This window comes from Procambarus clarkii, chromosome 75 (genome assembly GCF_040958095.1).
Source record: "Procambarus clarkii isolate CNS0578487 chromosome 75, FALCON_Pclarkii_2.0, whole genome shotgun sequence".
Lineage (NCBI taxonomy): Eukaryota > Metazoa > Arthropoda > Malacostraca > Decapoda > Cambaridae > Procambarus > Procambarus clarkii.
This window is the reverse complement of record NC_091224.1, coordinates 13274507-13287520: the sequence shown is the minus strand read 5'-3', so window position 1 is coordinate 13287520 and position 13014 is coordinate 13274507. Positions and strand designations below refer to the sequence as shown.

The window sequence follows — 13014 nt, the reverse complement described above, 5'->3', positions numbered from 1 at the left end:
AGGAATAGTTATTACCAATATGTAGTTCTCCACACCAGACCCTTGAGGGGTGCCACTAGGTTTACACAGGAATTCAATGAAAGGCCATATGGAAGCTGATTAAAGGCCTTCGGGTTCTTCCACTTTAATTACATAAATAGACTCAGATAATGAATAACACATTAACTTACTCTCACTGGTTAGACCAGCTTCCCATACCCATAAACCCACTCAACCTCTCCGGTCATGACCTTTACTAGTAACATCCGCTTATTTCTCTAATACTGAACCATCACTAAAACGCTACACACCCGGTTAGTCTTCCATTCAATACTCTCATACTGCAGACTTGACTTGGGCAACAAGATCATATCGAGTCCCGACATATTTGTTAGTTACACTTCGTTGCTGCCAATGACAGAGATAAGAAGTTCCAGCTGCGGAACTTTCCAGTTCCGCAGCTACCACGAGACTCCCTACTGCCGGCCATAGCTATAAACATTATACCCTGCCTCCCAAGCAGGGTAAAATCCGATAAACCATAAATCTCCTTGTTCCTAGAACTTTAGGGCACCCTTTATCTTCTTGACTGGTACATACGTTTGGGTAGGCAGCTGCTGTGGAATAACTCTCAAAAGACAGACCTACCTCATTAGGGCTACCTGGGGTTCATAATAAATATTACTGGGATAGGAGCGTGTAAATCACTGGGGTAATGATGTGTTGTATTACCGGGGTAAAAGTGTGTGATATCACTTGGATAGGGATGTGTAAGTCACAGGGGTAGGTATGTGTAAATAACTGGGGTAGGAGTGTGAAGTATTAATGGTAAGGGTGTGTCGTATCACTGGGGTAAATGTGTGTATATCACTAGGGTAGCGGTGTATAGTATAACTGGGGTAGGCGGTGTGTAGTATCACTTGGGTAGGGGTGTGTAGCATAATTGGGGGTAAAGGTGTGAAGTATCAAAGGTATTTAGTATCTCTAAAGTAGGGATGTGTAAATCTCTGTGGTAAGGGTGTGAATTATCAATGGGGTAGGTATGTGTATTATCACTGGGGTAGGGATATGGATCACACAGGGTAGGGGTGTGTAGTATGGCTGGAGTAAGGGTAAGCCTGAATAGCTGGGAGGCTGAATAGGAATAAGGGAGCCTAACAGCTGGGTGGACAGCGCTTTGGATTCGTAATCCTGAGGTTCCGGGTTCGATCCCCGGTGGAGGTGGAGACAAATGGGCAAATTGTTTTTTTCACCCTGATGCCCCTGTTACCTAGCAGTAAATAGGTACATAGGAGTTAGACAGCGGCTACGGGCTGCTTCCTGGGGGGGGGGGGGGTGTAACAAAAAGGAGGCCTGGTCGAGGACCGGGCCACGGGGACGCTAAGCCCCGAAATTATCTCAAGATAGGGTGATATAATATCACTGGGGTAGGGGTTTGTAAATTACTGGGGTGTTTTTTTTTTTAAATGACTTGGGTAAGGATGTATAGCATACTACACACATTAAAGGTGTGTAGTATCACTGGTGTAGGGATGTGTAAATCACTTGGGATGGTGTGTGTAAAAATCTGGGGTAGGGATGTGTAGTATCACTTAGGGAGGGATGTTTAAATCAGTTGGGGTAGGGGGTGTGTAGCATCATGTGGTAAGAATGTGTGAATAACTGGGTTAGGGGTGAGTAGTATTACTGTGTAAGGGTGTATGTTGTGTTACTCGGATAGGGGTGTGTAAGTCACTGGGGAAGGGCTGTGTGTAGTATCACTGGGATAAGAATGGGTAAATCACTTAGGAAGGGGAGTGCATTATTACTGGGTTAGGGGTCTGTAGTATGACTTGGGTAAGGGTGTAGAGTATTACTGGGGTAAGGATGTGAAAATCCCTGCGGAAAAAGTGTTTAGTATCAATGGGGTGTGGATGTTTAAATCTTTGCTATAGTGGTGTGAAGCATCATTGGTGTGTTGGTGTGTGTAGTGTCTCTGGGGCATGGATGTGTAGTGTCACTGGGGTCGGGTGTGAAGTATCTCTGGGGGTATGGATGTGTAGTATCACTGGGGTAGGGTTGTGTAAATCACTAAGGTAGGCGTGCATAGAATCACTGGGGTAGGGGTGGATAGTATAACTGGTGTCGGGGTTTGTATTATCACTTGGGTAGGGGTGTTTAGTAATACTGGGGTAGGGATGTGTCGTATCACTGGGTTAAGGGTGTGTAATGTTGTTGATTAGCTGCTGTCCAGCTGACTGGTAACTGTGCAACCCAGTATGCATGTTGGGTTATCTGGGGCTTGAACTAATATATTAAATTATTTGATTATTATGTTTAAATAAATCGAAGGACCACCCACTTTTGAGAAAAGAGGGAAAACGAATAATGGTGATTATTAGATTGACACCAGTGCCTATGCATAATAATTAAATGAATAATCACTTGAAAATAAGGAATAGACTGTATTATTAATTAATTAAAGTCAAAGTCTCAAATATCAACATTGGGGGGGTATTTCTAGAAGTTCATATATATCTAGGAACCAGTGTGGTTCGTCACTAGTTCATTGTTGAGTTAGTAACATAGCAAATCTAAACTAAAATAGATTCAAAGATATGATACCTCAAATAATGAATATTAAAGATTATGAATTATTGAGCAACAGTAAGAGCAAACACCTTAATTACCAAGTCATAAATTCTGGCAGTAAATTATTCACTGTAAAGATCCTATATGAATTATATTGAAATCAGTAATAATCTTAGCTAAATTTATACGAAATAGGTGTCTTAGCTGTAAGACGACTTCTGTAACTCCATTTCGTCATTCGTCCTCGTGGTCACAGGATCCCAATAAAGAAAGAACCCGAAGAGAAATGAAGAGAAACAACTTGTCGACTCCTTGTATACACGCTGCAATCAGGGAAATTTAAGTAGCATTTTATTAGGCTACAAATTATTTCAAGTATTCATTAAAGTTGAAATAAATGAAGAAAATCCACTAACGTTGTGATTGTTTGTTGTTCATTCTTCGTTACGACAGACTACCCACAAATATACAACCCAGAGTGATGCATCAAACAAGATTGGTATACTTAACATGAGCATATCAAATACTAAGGTCTGCCGAAACCCCGTCTGCCAGTCCCAGGCGTCCACTGCTGTGTACGCGTAATTACGGGCCGTGGCTTCAATTGTTGACGCGTTATTAACTGGCAAGACACTGTAGAACACGTGGGGAGGTAATTGGTGACTATTGGTGGAGTTGCAACGTAATTATTGTTGGAGATCTCTTCAGTCACTACCACGCGTCTCGCCTCTCTGATCGCCAGGAATGCCGCGTGTGCAATGGCGTCTCCGGCCCTCCCTCAACCCGTCTCCCGCATTCACAACAGAAATTACTAATCACGGATAATTCTTTTCTGCGTAATTACTGATGTAATACGCTAATGAGAACTGGGTTGCAATTATAGGGAATTAAATAATATCATATTCTCGTTAAATGGTGTTAAACGAGAAATGGAGAGGATGTCTATTCCCTTCATAGCATTCGTACATAACAGATAAAACTGCTACTAGATAATAATTTCAGTTAATAACTCTCGGTTTTGGGTTATTGGGAGTTATATTATCCGTAGTTAATTATTACACGGAATACTGATAATTTTAGAGAACCTCATTCAATTCTCTAACATATTGGTAATAAACGTGTCTAGATAGACATTATCTGACGCAATCTTGCTACTCGATGTCGTGAGAATTCTAGCACTAATGCGCGGATAAAGAAATATTAAGTTAGGTTGACACTACCGTTAGTGAAATTAATAACTACTGTAGTTAGTATATAATAGTGATGTATTATAATACAATGGTAGTTTGTTAGTGTTGGAAATTTCCAACAATGCAGGTGACCCAAACTGTCGTACCGCAATCGTCGCCCATGACCGATTATTATTATTAATATATATATATATATATATATATATATATATATATATATATATATATATCTGGAAAACACCCACCAGTGGGACTCGAACCCAGAAAGCACAACTACCTTCCAGTAGCTGCCATAACTAGTACGCTTTAACCCACTACACCATCAGACCCTACAAAAGAAGTAGAGACTTCGAGATATATATATACATCTCAAATATCTCCACTTCCCGAGGGCACCAGAAAAGTGTGAGGTTAGTCTGCGTTTTTCATCAAGCCACTGTCAATGTGAGAGAACTCGTGTCCATGCTATATGCCTATACTTGCATAAACCACAAGTGAAGATTAACAATCTTTGGACAACACCCACCAGTGGGACTCGAGCCCAGAAAGCACAACTACCTTCCAGTAGCTGCCATAACTAGTACACTTTAACCCACTACTAATCTGGTGCCCTCGGGAAGTGGAGATATTTGAGATATATATATATATATATCGAAGTCTCTACTTCTTTTGTAGGGTCTGATGGTGTAGTGGGTTAAAGCGTACTATTTATGGCAGCTACTGGAAGGTAGTTGTGCTTTCTGGGTTCGAGTCCCACTGGTGGGGTGTTGTCCAAAGATTGTTAATCTTCACTTGTGGTTTATGCAAGTATAGGCTTATATATATATGTCGTACCTAGTAGCCAGAACGCACTTCTCAGCCTACTATGCAAGGCCCGATTTGCCTAATAAGCTAAGTTGTCCTGAATTATTATATTTTCCCTAATTTTTTTCTTATGAAATGATAAAGCTACCTATTTCATTATAAATGAGGTCAATTTTTTTTATTGGAGTTAAAATTAACGTAGATATATGACCGAACCTAACCAACCCTACCTAACCTAACCTAACCTATCTTTAGAGGTTAGGTTAGGTTAGGTAGCCGAAAAAGTTAGGTTAGGTTAGGTTAGGTAGGTTAGGTAGTCGAAAAACAATTAATTCATGAAAACTTGGCCTATTAGGCAAATCGGGCCTTGCATAGTAGGCCGAGAAGTGCATTCTGGTTACTAGGTACGACATATATATATATATATATATATATATATATATATATATATATATATATATATATATATATATATATATATATATATATATATATATATATATACATATATATATATATATATATATATGTCGTACCTAGTAGCCAGAACTCACTTCTCAGCCTACTATTCAAGGCCCGATTTGCCTAATAAGCCAAGTTTTCCTGAATTAATATATTTACTATATTTTTTTTCTTATGAAATGATAAAGCAACCCTTTTCTCTATGTATGAGGTCAATTTTTTTTTATTGGAGTTAAAATTAACGTAGATATATGACCGAACCTAACCAACCCTACCTAACCTAACCTAACCTATATTTATAGGTAAGGTTAGGTTAGGTAGCCAAAAAAAGCTAGGTTAGGTTAGGTTAGGTAGGTTAGGTAGACGAAAAAACATTAATTCATGAAAACTTGGCTTATTAGGCAAATCGGGCCTTGAATAGTAGGCTGAGAAGTGCGTTCTGGCTATTAGGTACGACATATATATATATATATATATATATATATATATATATATATATATATATATATATATATATATATATATATATATATATATATATATTTGGTGAGGACCGTATTACTGACTAGATCATTTAGAGCCCTAATCTGGAGGGCGAGGCGATACCCTCTGGGCATTGCCACAATGGTGCACATTAAAAGGTGTACTAAGCCTGAAAGTGAAATGTTGACCTAACTACTCAACTAGGTGTTAGGTATCCCTGATTCCAACTGGGGTAATCATTTTACGACATTCGTTGGAGACGAATGAATTTCTTCAGGCCTAGGAGTGTCTAACATTAGGTAGGGCAGTGAATCGGTCCTCACTTCGTGGAGACGTCATGGGGAAGTCAAAGAGAAAGGGGCAATGGAGACAGCTCTTAGATGGGGGGGGGGGGGGCGGGAGGCGAAACAGTGGACTGAGGTGCAGCAGACACCCAAGAAACTTGCTATCGAGGTTACACCAAGTGCTCCTACCAGCAAGACTCCAGACATAATGGACCTAGAGAGAACACCACCTCTCACACACCAGCCAGTGTCAGACAATGCTTCTCTGTCCACAACCCAGCCACAAAACGACATTATGAGACAGGAGAGGGCAGTACCAGTCACACACCAGCTGGTGTCAGACAGTGTACCTCTCTCCACAGCCCGACCACAGGACAACATTATGAGATAGGAGAGGACACCGCCAGTGTCACACCAGATATCGTAAATCTCTGAGGTAGGTCGGCCGAGCGGACAGCACACTGGACTTGTGATCCTGTGGTCCTGGGTTCGATCCCAGGCGCCAGCGAGAAACAATGGGCAGAGTTTCTTTCACCCTATGCCCTTGTTACCTAGCAGTAAAATAGGTACCTGGGTGTTAGTCAGCTGTCACGGGCTGCTTCCTGGGGGTGGAGGCCTGGTCGAAGACCGGGCCGCGGGGACACTAAAAGCGCCGAAATCATCTCAAGATAACCTCAAGATAGGTGTGTGTAGTGTCACTCGGGCGAGGGTGTGCTGTATTGCTAGGGTACGGGTGTGTTGATTGTCCCTATGAATCTTTCCATGATATAGGTTCTCTATAACTAGAAGCTTAGCACACATTGTCTGTCCGCTTTTGCTGCTCTCTGTAATTCATTTATACGAGCTCTCTTGTTATCATATTCCTTCCTGGGTCCTCTTTTGTTTGCTGGGTTGCTGCAAATTACCAGGACAACAAATCTTTTTCCATTTGCCTTCAGGATCTCAATGATGGAATCTGTGAATGATTTTGCATTCTGATTCTCTAGCTCTTCAAACTTCCTCACCTTTTTTACTAGGAGTGGAACTCCTCCTCATTGTCTTTGCTTTCTTTATTTCCTTATTACTTGGAATCCCCCCCAGCCCCGGAAATATTGTATCAGAGATCATATTTTTTTGTTTCCATTATTGCAATTAAATCAAATAATTTTTACTAACATTGTTATTTCCTCTGATTTGAAACTCCGTCGACATTTGTGTACCATACCTTAAGGCTCTTCTTGGACATCTTATTCAAAGTATTATCAGAGCCACGTGGTGGGTGAGGGTCAGTGTAGGAGTCAGGGAGTTGATGGGGGTCCTTGTCAGGGAGTGGGTAGGGGGGGTCAAGGAGAGTGGATGGGGGCTCATGGTCTTTTGTCAGGGAGGGATTGGTGAGCTGAGGTTTGGGAGTGTGTATTATTTAACGTTTTTAATCATGAAAGTGACATTTAATATGTTGGTAATAATACTCATCCCTAAATATCCCTTTCGGCATATATAAACCCACCTGAGCGCCTCCCATCCCTCACACGCCTGTTAATAGGCACCATAACACTATTCATATATCACTATCCATAACATCATATATAATTTATTTTGTCTGGAAATTATTTTCTGTCAGTTGTGTTGCTGCTCCTTGATTAATAGAACAACCTTCGTTTAAGCTGTCCATAAGTCCAGTATATAGTTATGTAATAACTCACAATAAGGTACTATCTTCCACAGCCCCAAGAGCCCAGCCCGAGACTGTGAGGACCTTGCACATCAAGGAGTTACAGAAAGTGGAGTCTACCAGATCTTCCCAGAAACGTAGGTTGTATCTTATGCCTATTCTCCTGATTTGCCAAAACTTTCAATATACAAAATGTTAACCTAACCAGAAACACACGAATCCAACCCTACCAGCCAAACTAACGCTTAAAAACATAGGTGTTTGTGAGCGGCAAGTGTTCATAGTACTTTCTAATTTGTATGTTGGGGAGAATAACGTAGGGAATGAAACAGAGAGGACGGGGTGGTATGTTAAGTATAATATATTTGTTGCTGTTGATCTCTACACAACACTACGTAGGTCTGTAACATGGGGAGGTGCAACGCTGGGTAGCAAAGGGTCATTGTCAAAGTAATGTACATAGTACTTCATTAATAAGTGAGGTTGTACTGATGAATACAGCTGTGGAGATTGTATTCCTCAATTACACTAGCCTGCAATAAATAGTTGATCAGAGTGCTATGATTGGTATGTAAAGCTTGAAACGTTAATGGATTTCCGACAAAGCAAGACAGGATTATTTAACTCATAATTTACAGAGCTGGGGAAGCTATGGCTGCTCTCAAGACTGCAGCATTTCGCGAGGAAGAACCAGGCACACGTTTTGAATTGGGAATGCTTGAAATGGGAACCCACGCTCCTTTTATGAAAGCATTTTGTAACATTAACACAATTTTTACTAGTTAATTGTTCCCTTCACTTTCAACTTAAGCATTATTGATATATTTAGTGGTACATTACATTACTAACATTAGTGGTAATTTGAATATCAATTTCAACATAATAGAGAGAGAGAGAGAGAGAGAGAGAGAGAGAGAGAGAGAGAGAGAGAGAGAGAGAGAGAGAGAGAGAGAGAGAGAGAGAGAGAGAGAGTGAGAGAGAGAGAGAGAGAGAGAGAGAGAGAGAGAGAGAGAGAGAGAGAGAGAGAGAGAGAGAGAGAGAGAGAGAGAGAGAGAGAGAGAGAGAGTGAGAGAGAGAGAGAGAGAGAGAGAGAGAGAGAGAGAGAGAGAGAGAGAGTGAGAGAGAGAGAGAGAGAGAGAGAGAGAGAGAGAGAGAGAGAGAGAGAGAGAGAGAGTGAGAGAGAGAGAGAGAGAGAGAGAGAGAGAGAGAGAGAGAGAGAGAGAGAGAGAGAGAGAGAGAGAGAGAGAGAGAGAGAGAGAGAGTGAGAGAGAGAGAGAGAGAGAGAGAGAGAGAGAGAGAGAGAGAGAGAGAGAGAGAGAGAGAGAGAGAGAGAGAGAGAGAGAGAGAGAGAGAGAGAGAGAGAGAGAGAGAGAGAGAGAGAGAGAGAGAGAGAGAGAGAGAGAGAGAGAGAGAGAGAGAGTGAGAGAGAGAGAGAGAGAGAGAGAGAGAGAGAGAGAGAGAGAGAGAGAGAGAGAGAGAGAGAGAGAGAGAGAGAGAGAGAGAGAGAGAGAGAGAGAGAGAGAGAGAGAGAGAGAGAGAGAGAGAGAGAGAGAGAGAGAGAGAGAGAGAGAGAGAGAGAGAGAGAGAGAGAGAGAGAGAGAGAGAGAGAGAGAGAGAGTGAGAGAGAGAGAGAGAGAGAGAGAGAGAGAGAGAGAGAGAGGCAAAGACAAAAGGAGAGAGAGAGAGAGAGAGAGAGAGAGAGAGAGAGAGAGAGAGAGAGAGAGAGAGAGAGAGAGAGAGAGAGAGAGAGAGAGAGAGAGAGAGAGAGAGAGAGAGAGGCAAAGACAAAAGGAGATAGAAATACAAAAGAGAAAGACTTACAGATGAAGAGAGCGAGATGAAAAGAGAGAGATAAGAAGAGAGACTGGGAGAGAGAAGGAGAGAGTGATAAGAGAGAAAAACAGACACTCAACTAGTACAACTAGGTGAGTACACACACGTACAGTCGCTGTGGAAGAGTTCGAAATTACCAGAGATGAGGTTAAGAGGCATCGGTTGGATCTGCATGTAAAAAATCCTTTTGGTCCAGACGGAATCTCACCATTGGTACTGAACGGGTGTTCAGAAGTACTTTACTTGCCACTGCCCATAGTGTGTAGTTGGTCACTGGAGACGGGAGACTTACCAGAAATATGGATGATAGGTAATGTAGTTCCAATTTACAAACAAAAAGGGTGACAGGCAAGAGACACTGAACGACAGGCCAGTGTCCTTAACTTCTATACCATGCAAGGTGATGGAGAAGATCGAGAAAAAAAACTAGTAGCACACCTGGAGAGAAGGCCACACCATGACACCACCACCGTGAAACACCACCAACGCGGGTTCCGGGATGGTAAATCTTGGCTAACAGGCTTAATAGAATTCTACAATCAGGTGACAAAGATTAATCAAGAAAGAGAAGGTTTGGCAGGCTGCGTTTACTTGGACTGTCGGAAAGCTTTTGACACATGATAAGAGGCTGGTGCCTAAGTTGGAGAAACAGGCAAGAGTAACTAGGAGAGTGCTCCAGTGGGTAAGGGAGTACCTAAACAATAAGAGGCAGATAGTTACTGTGTGGGGTGAGACCTCAGCTTGAAATAAGGTCACCAGCAGTCAAACAGGGTTCTGTTCTCGGGCGTATACGGTTTCTGATATACATAAACGCCTGGCGTTCCGCGAGCGCTATGTCATGGGTTCGTATCCTGGCCGGGGAGGATTTACTGGGCGCAATTCCTTAACTGTAGCCTCTGTTTAACGCAACAGTAAAATGTGTACTTGGATGAAAAAACGATTCTTCGCGGCGGGGATCGTATTCCAGGGACCTGCCCGAAACGCTATGCGTACTAGTGGCTGTACAAGAATGTAACAACTCTTGTATATATCTCAAAAAAAAAAAAAAAAAAAAAAAAAAAAAAATGATCTCCCAGAGGAAATAGACTTATTCCTCTCAATGTTTGCTGATGATACCAAAATTATGAAAGTGATTAAGACCGAGGAGGCCAGCAGGAGGCTCCAAGAAGACCTAGACAAACTGAAGGAAGGTCCGACAAATGGTTGTTAGAGTTTAACCCGAGCAAATATAACGTAATGAAGATAGGTGTAGGGAGCAAGAAATCAGATACAAGGTACCATTTCGGAGACGAAATTATTCTAGAATCAGAGAGAGAAAGAATGACCTGGGGGTTAATATCACGCGAGACCTGTCCCTCAGAAGTCCATATCCAGAGGATAACATCAGCAACATAAGCCAGGTTGGCCAACATAAGAACGGCCTTTAGAAACTTGTATAAGGAATCATTCAGAACCTTGTATACCACGTATCTCAGACCAATCCTTGAGTATGCAGCTCTAGCATGAAGTCAGTATCCCGTTAAGCATACGACTAAATTGGAAAAGGTTCAGAGGATTGCCACCACCCTAGTGCCCGAACTGAGGGACAAGAGCTATGAGGAGAAATTATGAGAATTAAACATAACGTCGCTGGAAGACAGAAGAATTAGGAGTGACATGATCACCACATATAAGGCTCTCAAATTAATTGCTAGGTACTTAATGACAGTTTATTTAACACAAGAGGCAAATGCACTAGGGGACATAGGTAGAAATATAGTGTCCAATTGAGCCATGGACACATTAGAATGAATTTTGTTAGTGTCAAAGTAGTTAATAAATGGAATGTATCAGGAAGTGATGTGGTTGAGACAGACTCCATACACAATTTCAAGTGTAGATATGATGGAGCCCAATAGGCTCAGGAACCTGTACAGCAGTTGATTGGCAGTTGAGAGGAGTCGGAGGAGGATCAAAGAGCTGGAGATCAACCCCCACAATCACAACTAGATGAGTATACACACACACACACACACGCACACATGAGGTGTGTGTGGGTACATAAGCTGGAGAGACAAGCAGGTGTAAGGTGCTCCAGTGGATAAAGGAGTACCTAAGCAATAGGAAGCAGAGAGTTACGGTGAGGGGTGAGACCTCCGATTGGCGTGACGTCACCAGTGGAGTCCCACAGGGCTCTGTACTCGGTCCTATCTTGTTTCTGATATATGTAAATGATCTCCCGGAGGGTATAGATTCATTTCTCTTAATGTTTGCGGACGATGCCAAAATAATGAGAAGGATTAAGACAGAAGAGAACTGTTTGAGGCTTCAAGAAGACTTAGACAAACTAAAGGAATGGTCGAACAAATGGTTGTTAGAGTTTAACCCTACCAAATGTAATGTAATGAAGATAGGTGTAGGGAGCAGGTGGCCAAATACAAGGTATCATCTGGGAGAGGAAATTCTTCAGGAGTGAGAGAAAGAAAAAGACTTGGGAGTTGATATCACGCCAGACCTGTCTCCTACAGCCCATATCAAGAGGATAACATCAGCGGCATATGCCAGACTGGTCAACATACGAACGGCATTCAGAAACTTGTGTAAAGAATCATTCAGAACTTTGTATACCACATATGTCAGGCCAATCCTGGAGTATGCAGCCCCAGCATGGAGTCCATATCTAGTCAAGGATAAGACTAAACTGGAAAAGGTTCAGAGGTTTGCCACCAGACTAGTACCCGAGCTGAGAGGTATGAGCCACGAGGAGAGACTACGGGAATTAAACCTCACTTCGCTGGAAGACAGAAGAGTTAGGGGGGGGACATGATCACCACATTCAAGATTCTCAAGGGAATAGATAGGGTAGATAAAGACAGGCTATTTATCACAAGGGGCACACGCACTAGGGGGACACAGGTGGAAACTGAGCGCCCAAATGAGCCACAGAGATATTAGAAAGAACTTTTTTAGTGTCAGAGTGGTTGACAAATGGAATGCATTAGGATGTGATGTGGTGGAGGCTGACTCCATACACAGTTTCAAGTATAGATATGATAGAGCCCAATAGGCTCAGGAATCTGTACACCTGTTGATTGACGGTTGAGAGGCAAGACCAAAGAGCCAGAGCTCAACCCCCGCAAACACAACTAGGTGAGTACACACACACACACACACACACACACACACACACACACACACACACACACACACACACACACACACACACACACACACACACACACACACACGCGCGCACACACACACACACACACACACACACACACACACACACACACACACACACACACACACACACACACACGCACACTCATTCACAAACAAACTCACACATGTCATTCACTATAATTATCGTATTTAATACCTTAAAAAGAAGACTTTATATAAATAGTTACAGTGTCACCTTTCTGAGAAAAATAAAAGCGTCAAAGAACGTTTTTTGTTTTCTGGGAACTGAGCCCAGCACACTGTAACTACCCATTGATTATTTACTGATATTATCCTTATCATTATATGGAATGTGTTTTTCAGCTGGCCAAAAGGCATGACTGTGTATTGCAAACAGGAAGATGGAAGCCTGTGGACGGTTTTCCTCAACCGTCGACGACAGACACCACAAGAGAACTTCTCCCGGCCATGGCAGGACTACAAAGTTGGCTTTGGTGACCAATATGGAGAACATTGGCTGGGTAATGATAACTCATGCACGTGCTTTGATGTACATGATACAGTTATGATACAAAATATGTATATTATGTTA

The 13014-nt window shown here is 42.1% G+C and overlaps 1 protein-coding gene across 1 annotated transcript in view; it reads left to right on the top strand.

The window, feature by feature from the left end:
• The window catches only part of LOC123771801 (angiopoietin-1), a 162843-nt gene that overhangs the window by 79043 nt on the left and 70786 nt on the right, over positions 1-13014 (top strand). The window contains exons 4-5 of the mRNA XM_069313226.1: positions 7478-7561; positions 12786-12943. Of these exons, the coding sequence (XP_069169327.1) occupies positions 7478-7561; positions 12786-12943 (242 nt within the window). The remainder of the gene's footprint in view (positions 1-7477; positions 7562-12785; positions 12944-13014) is intronic.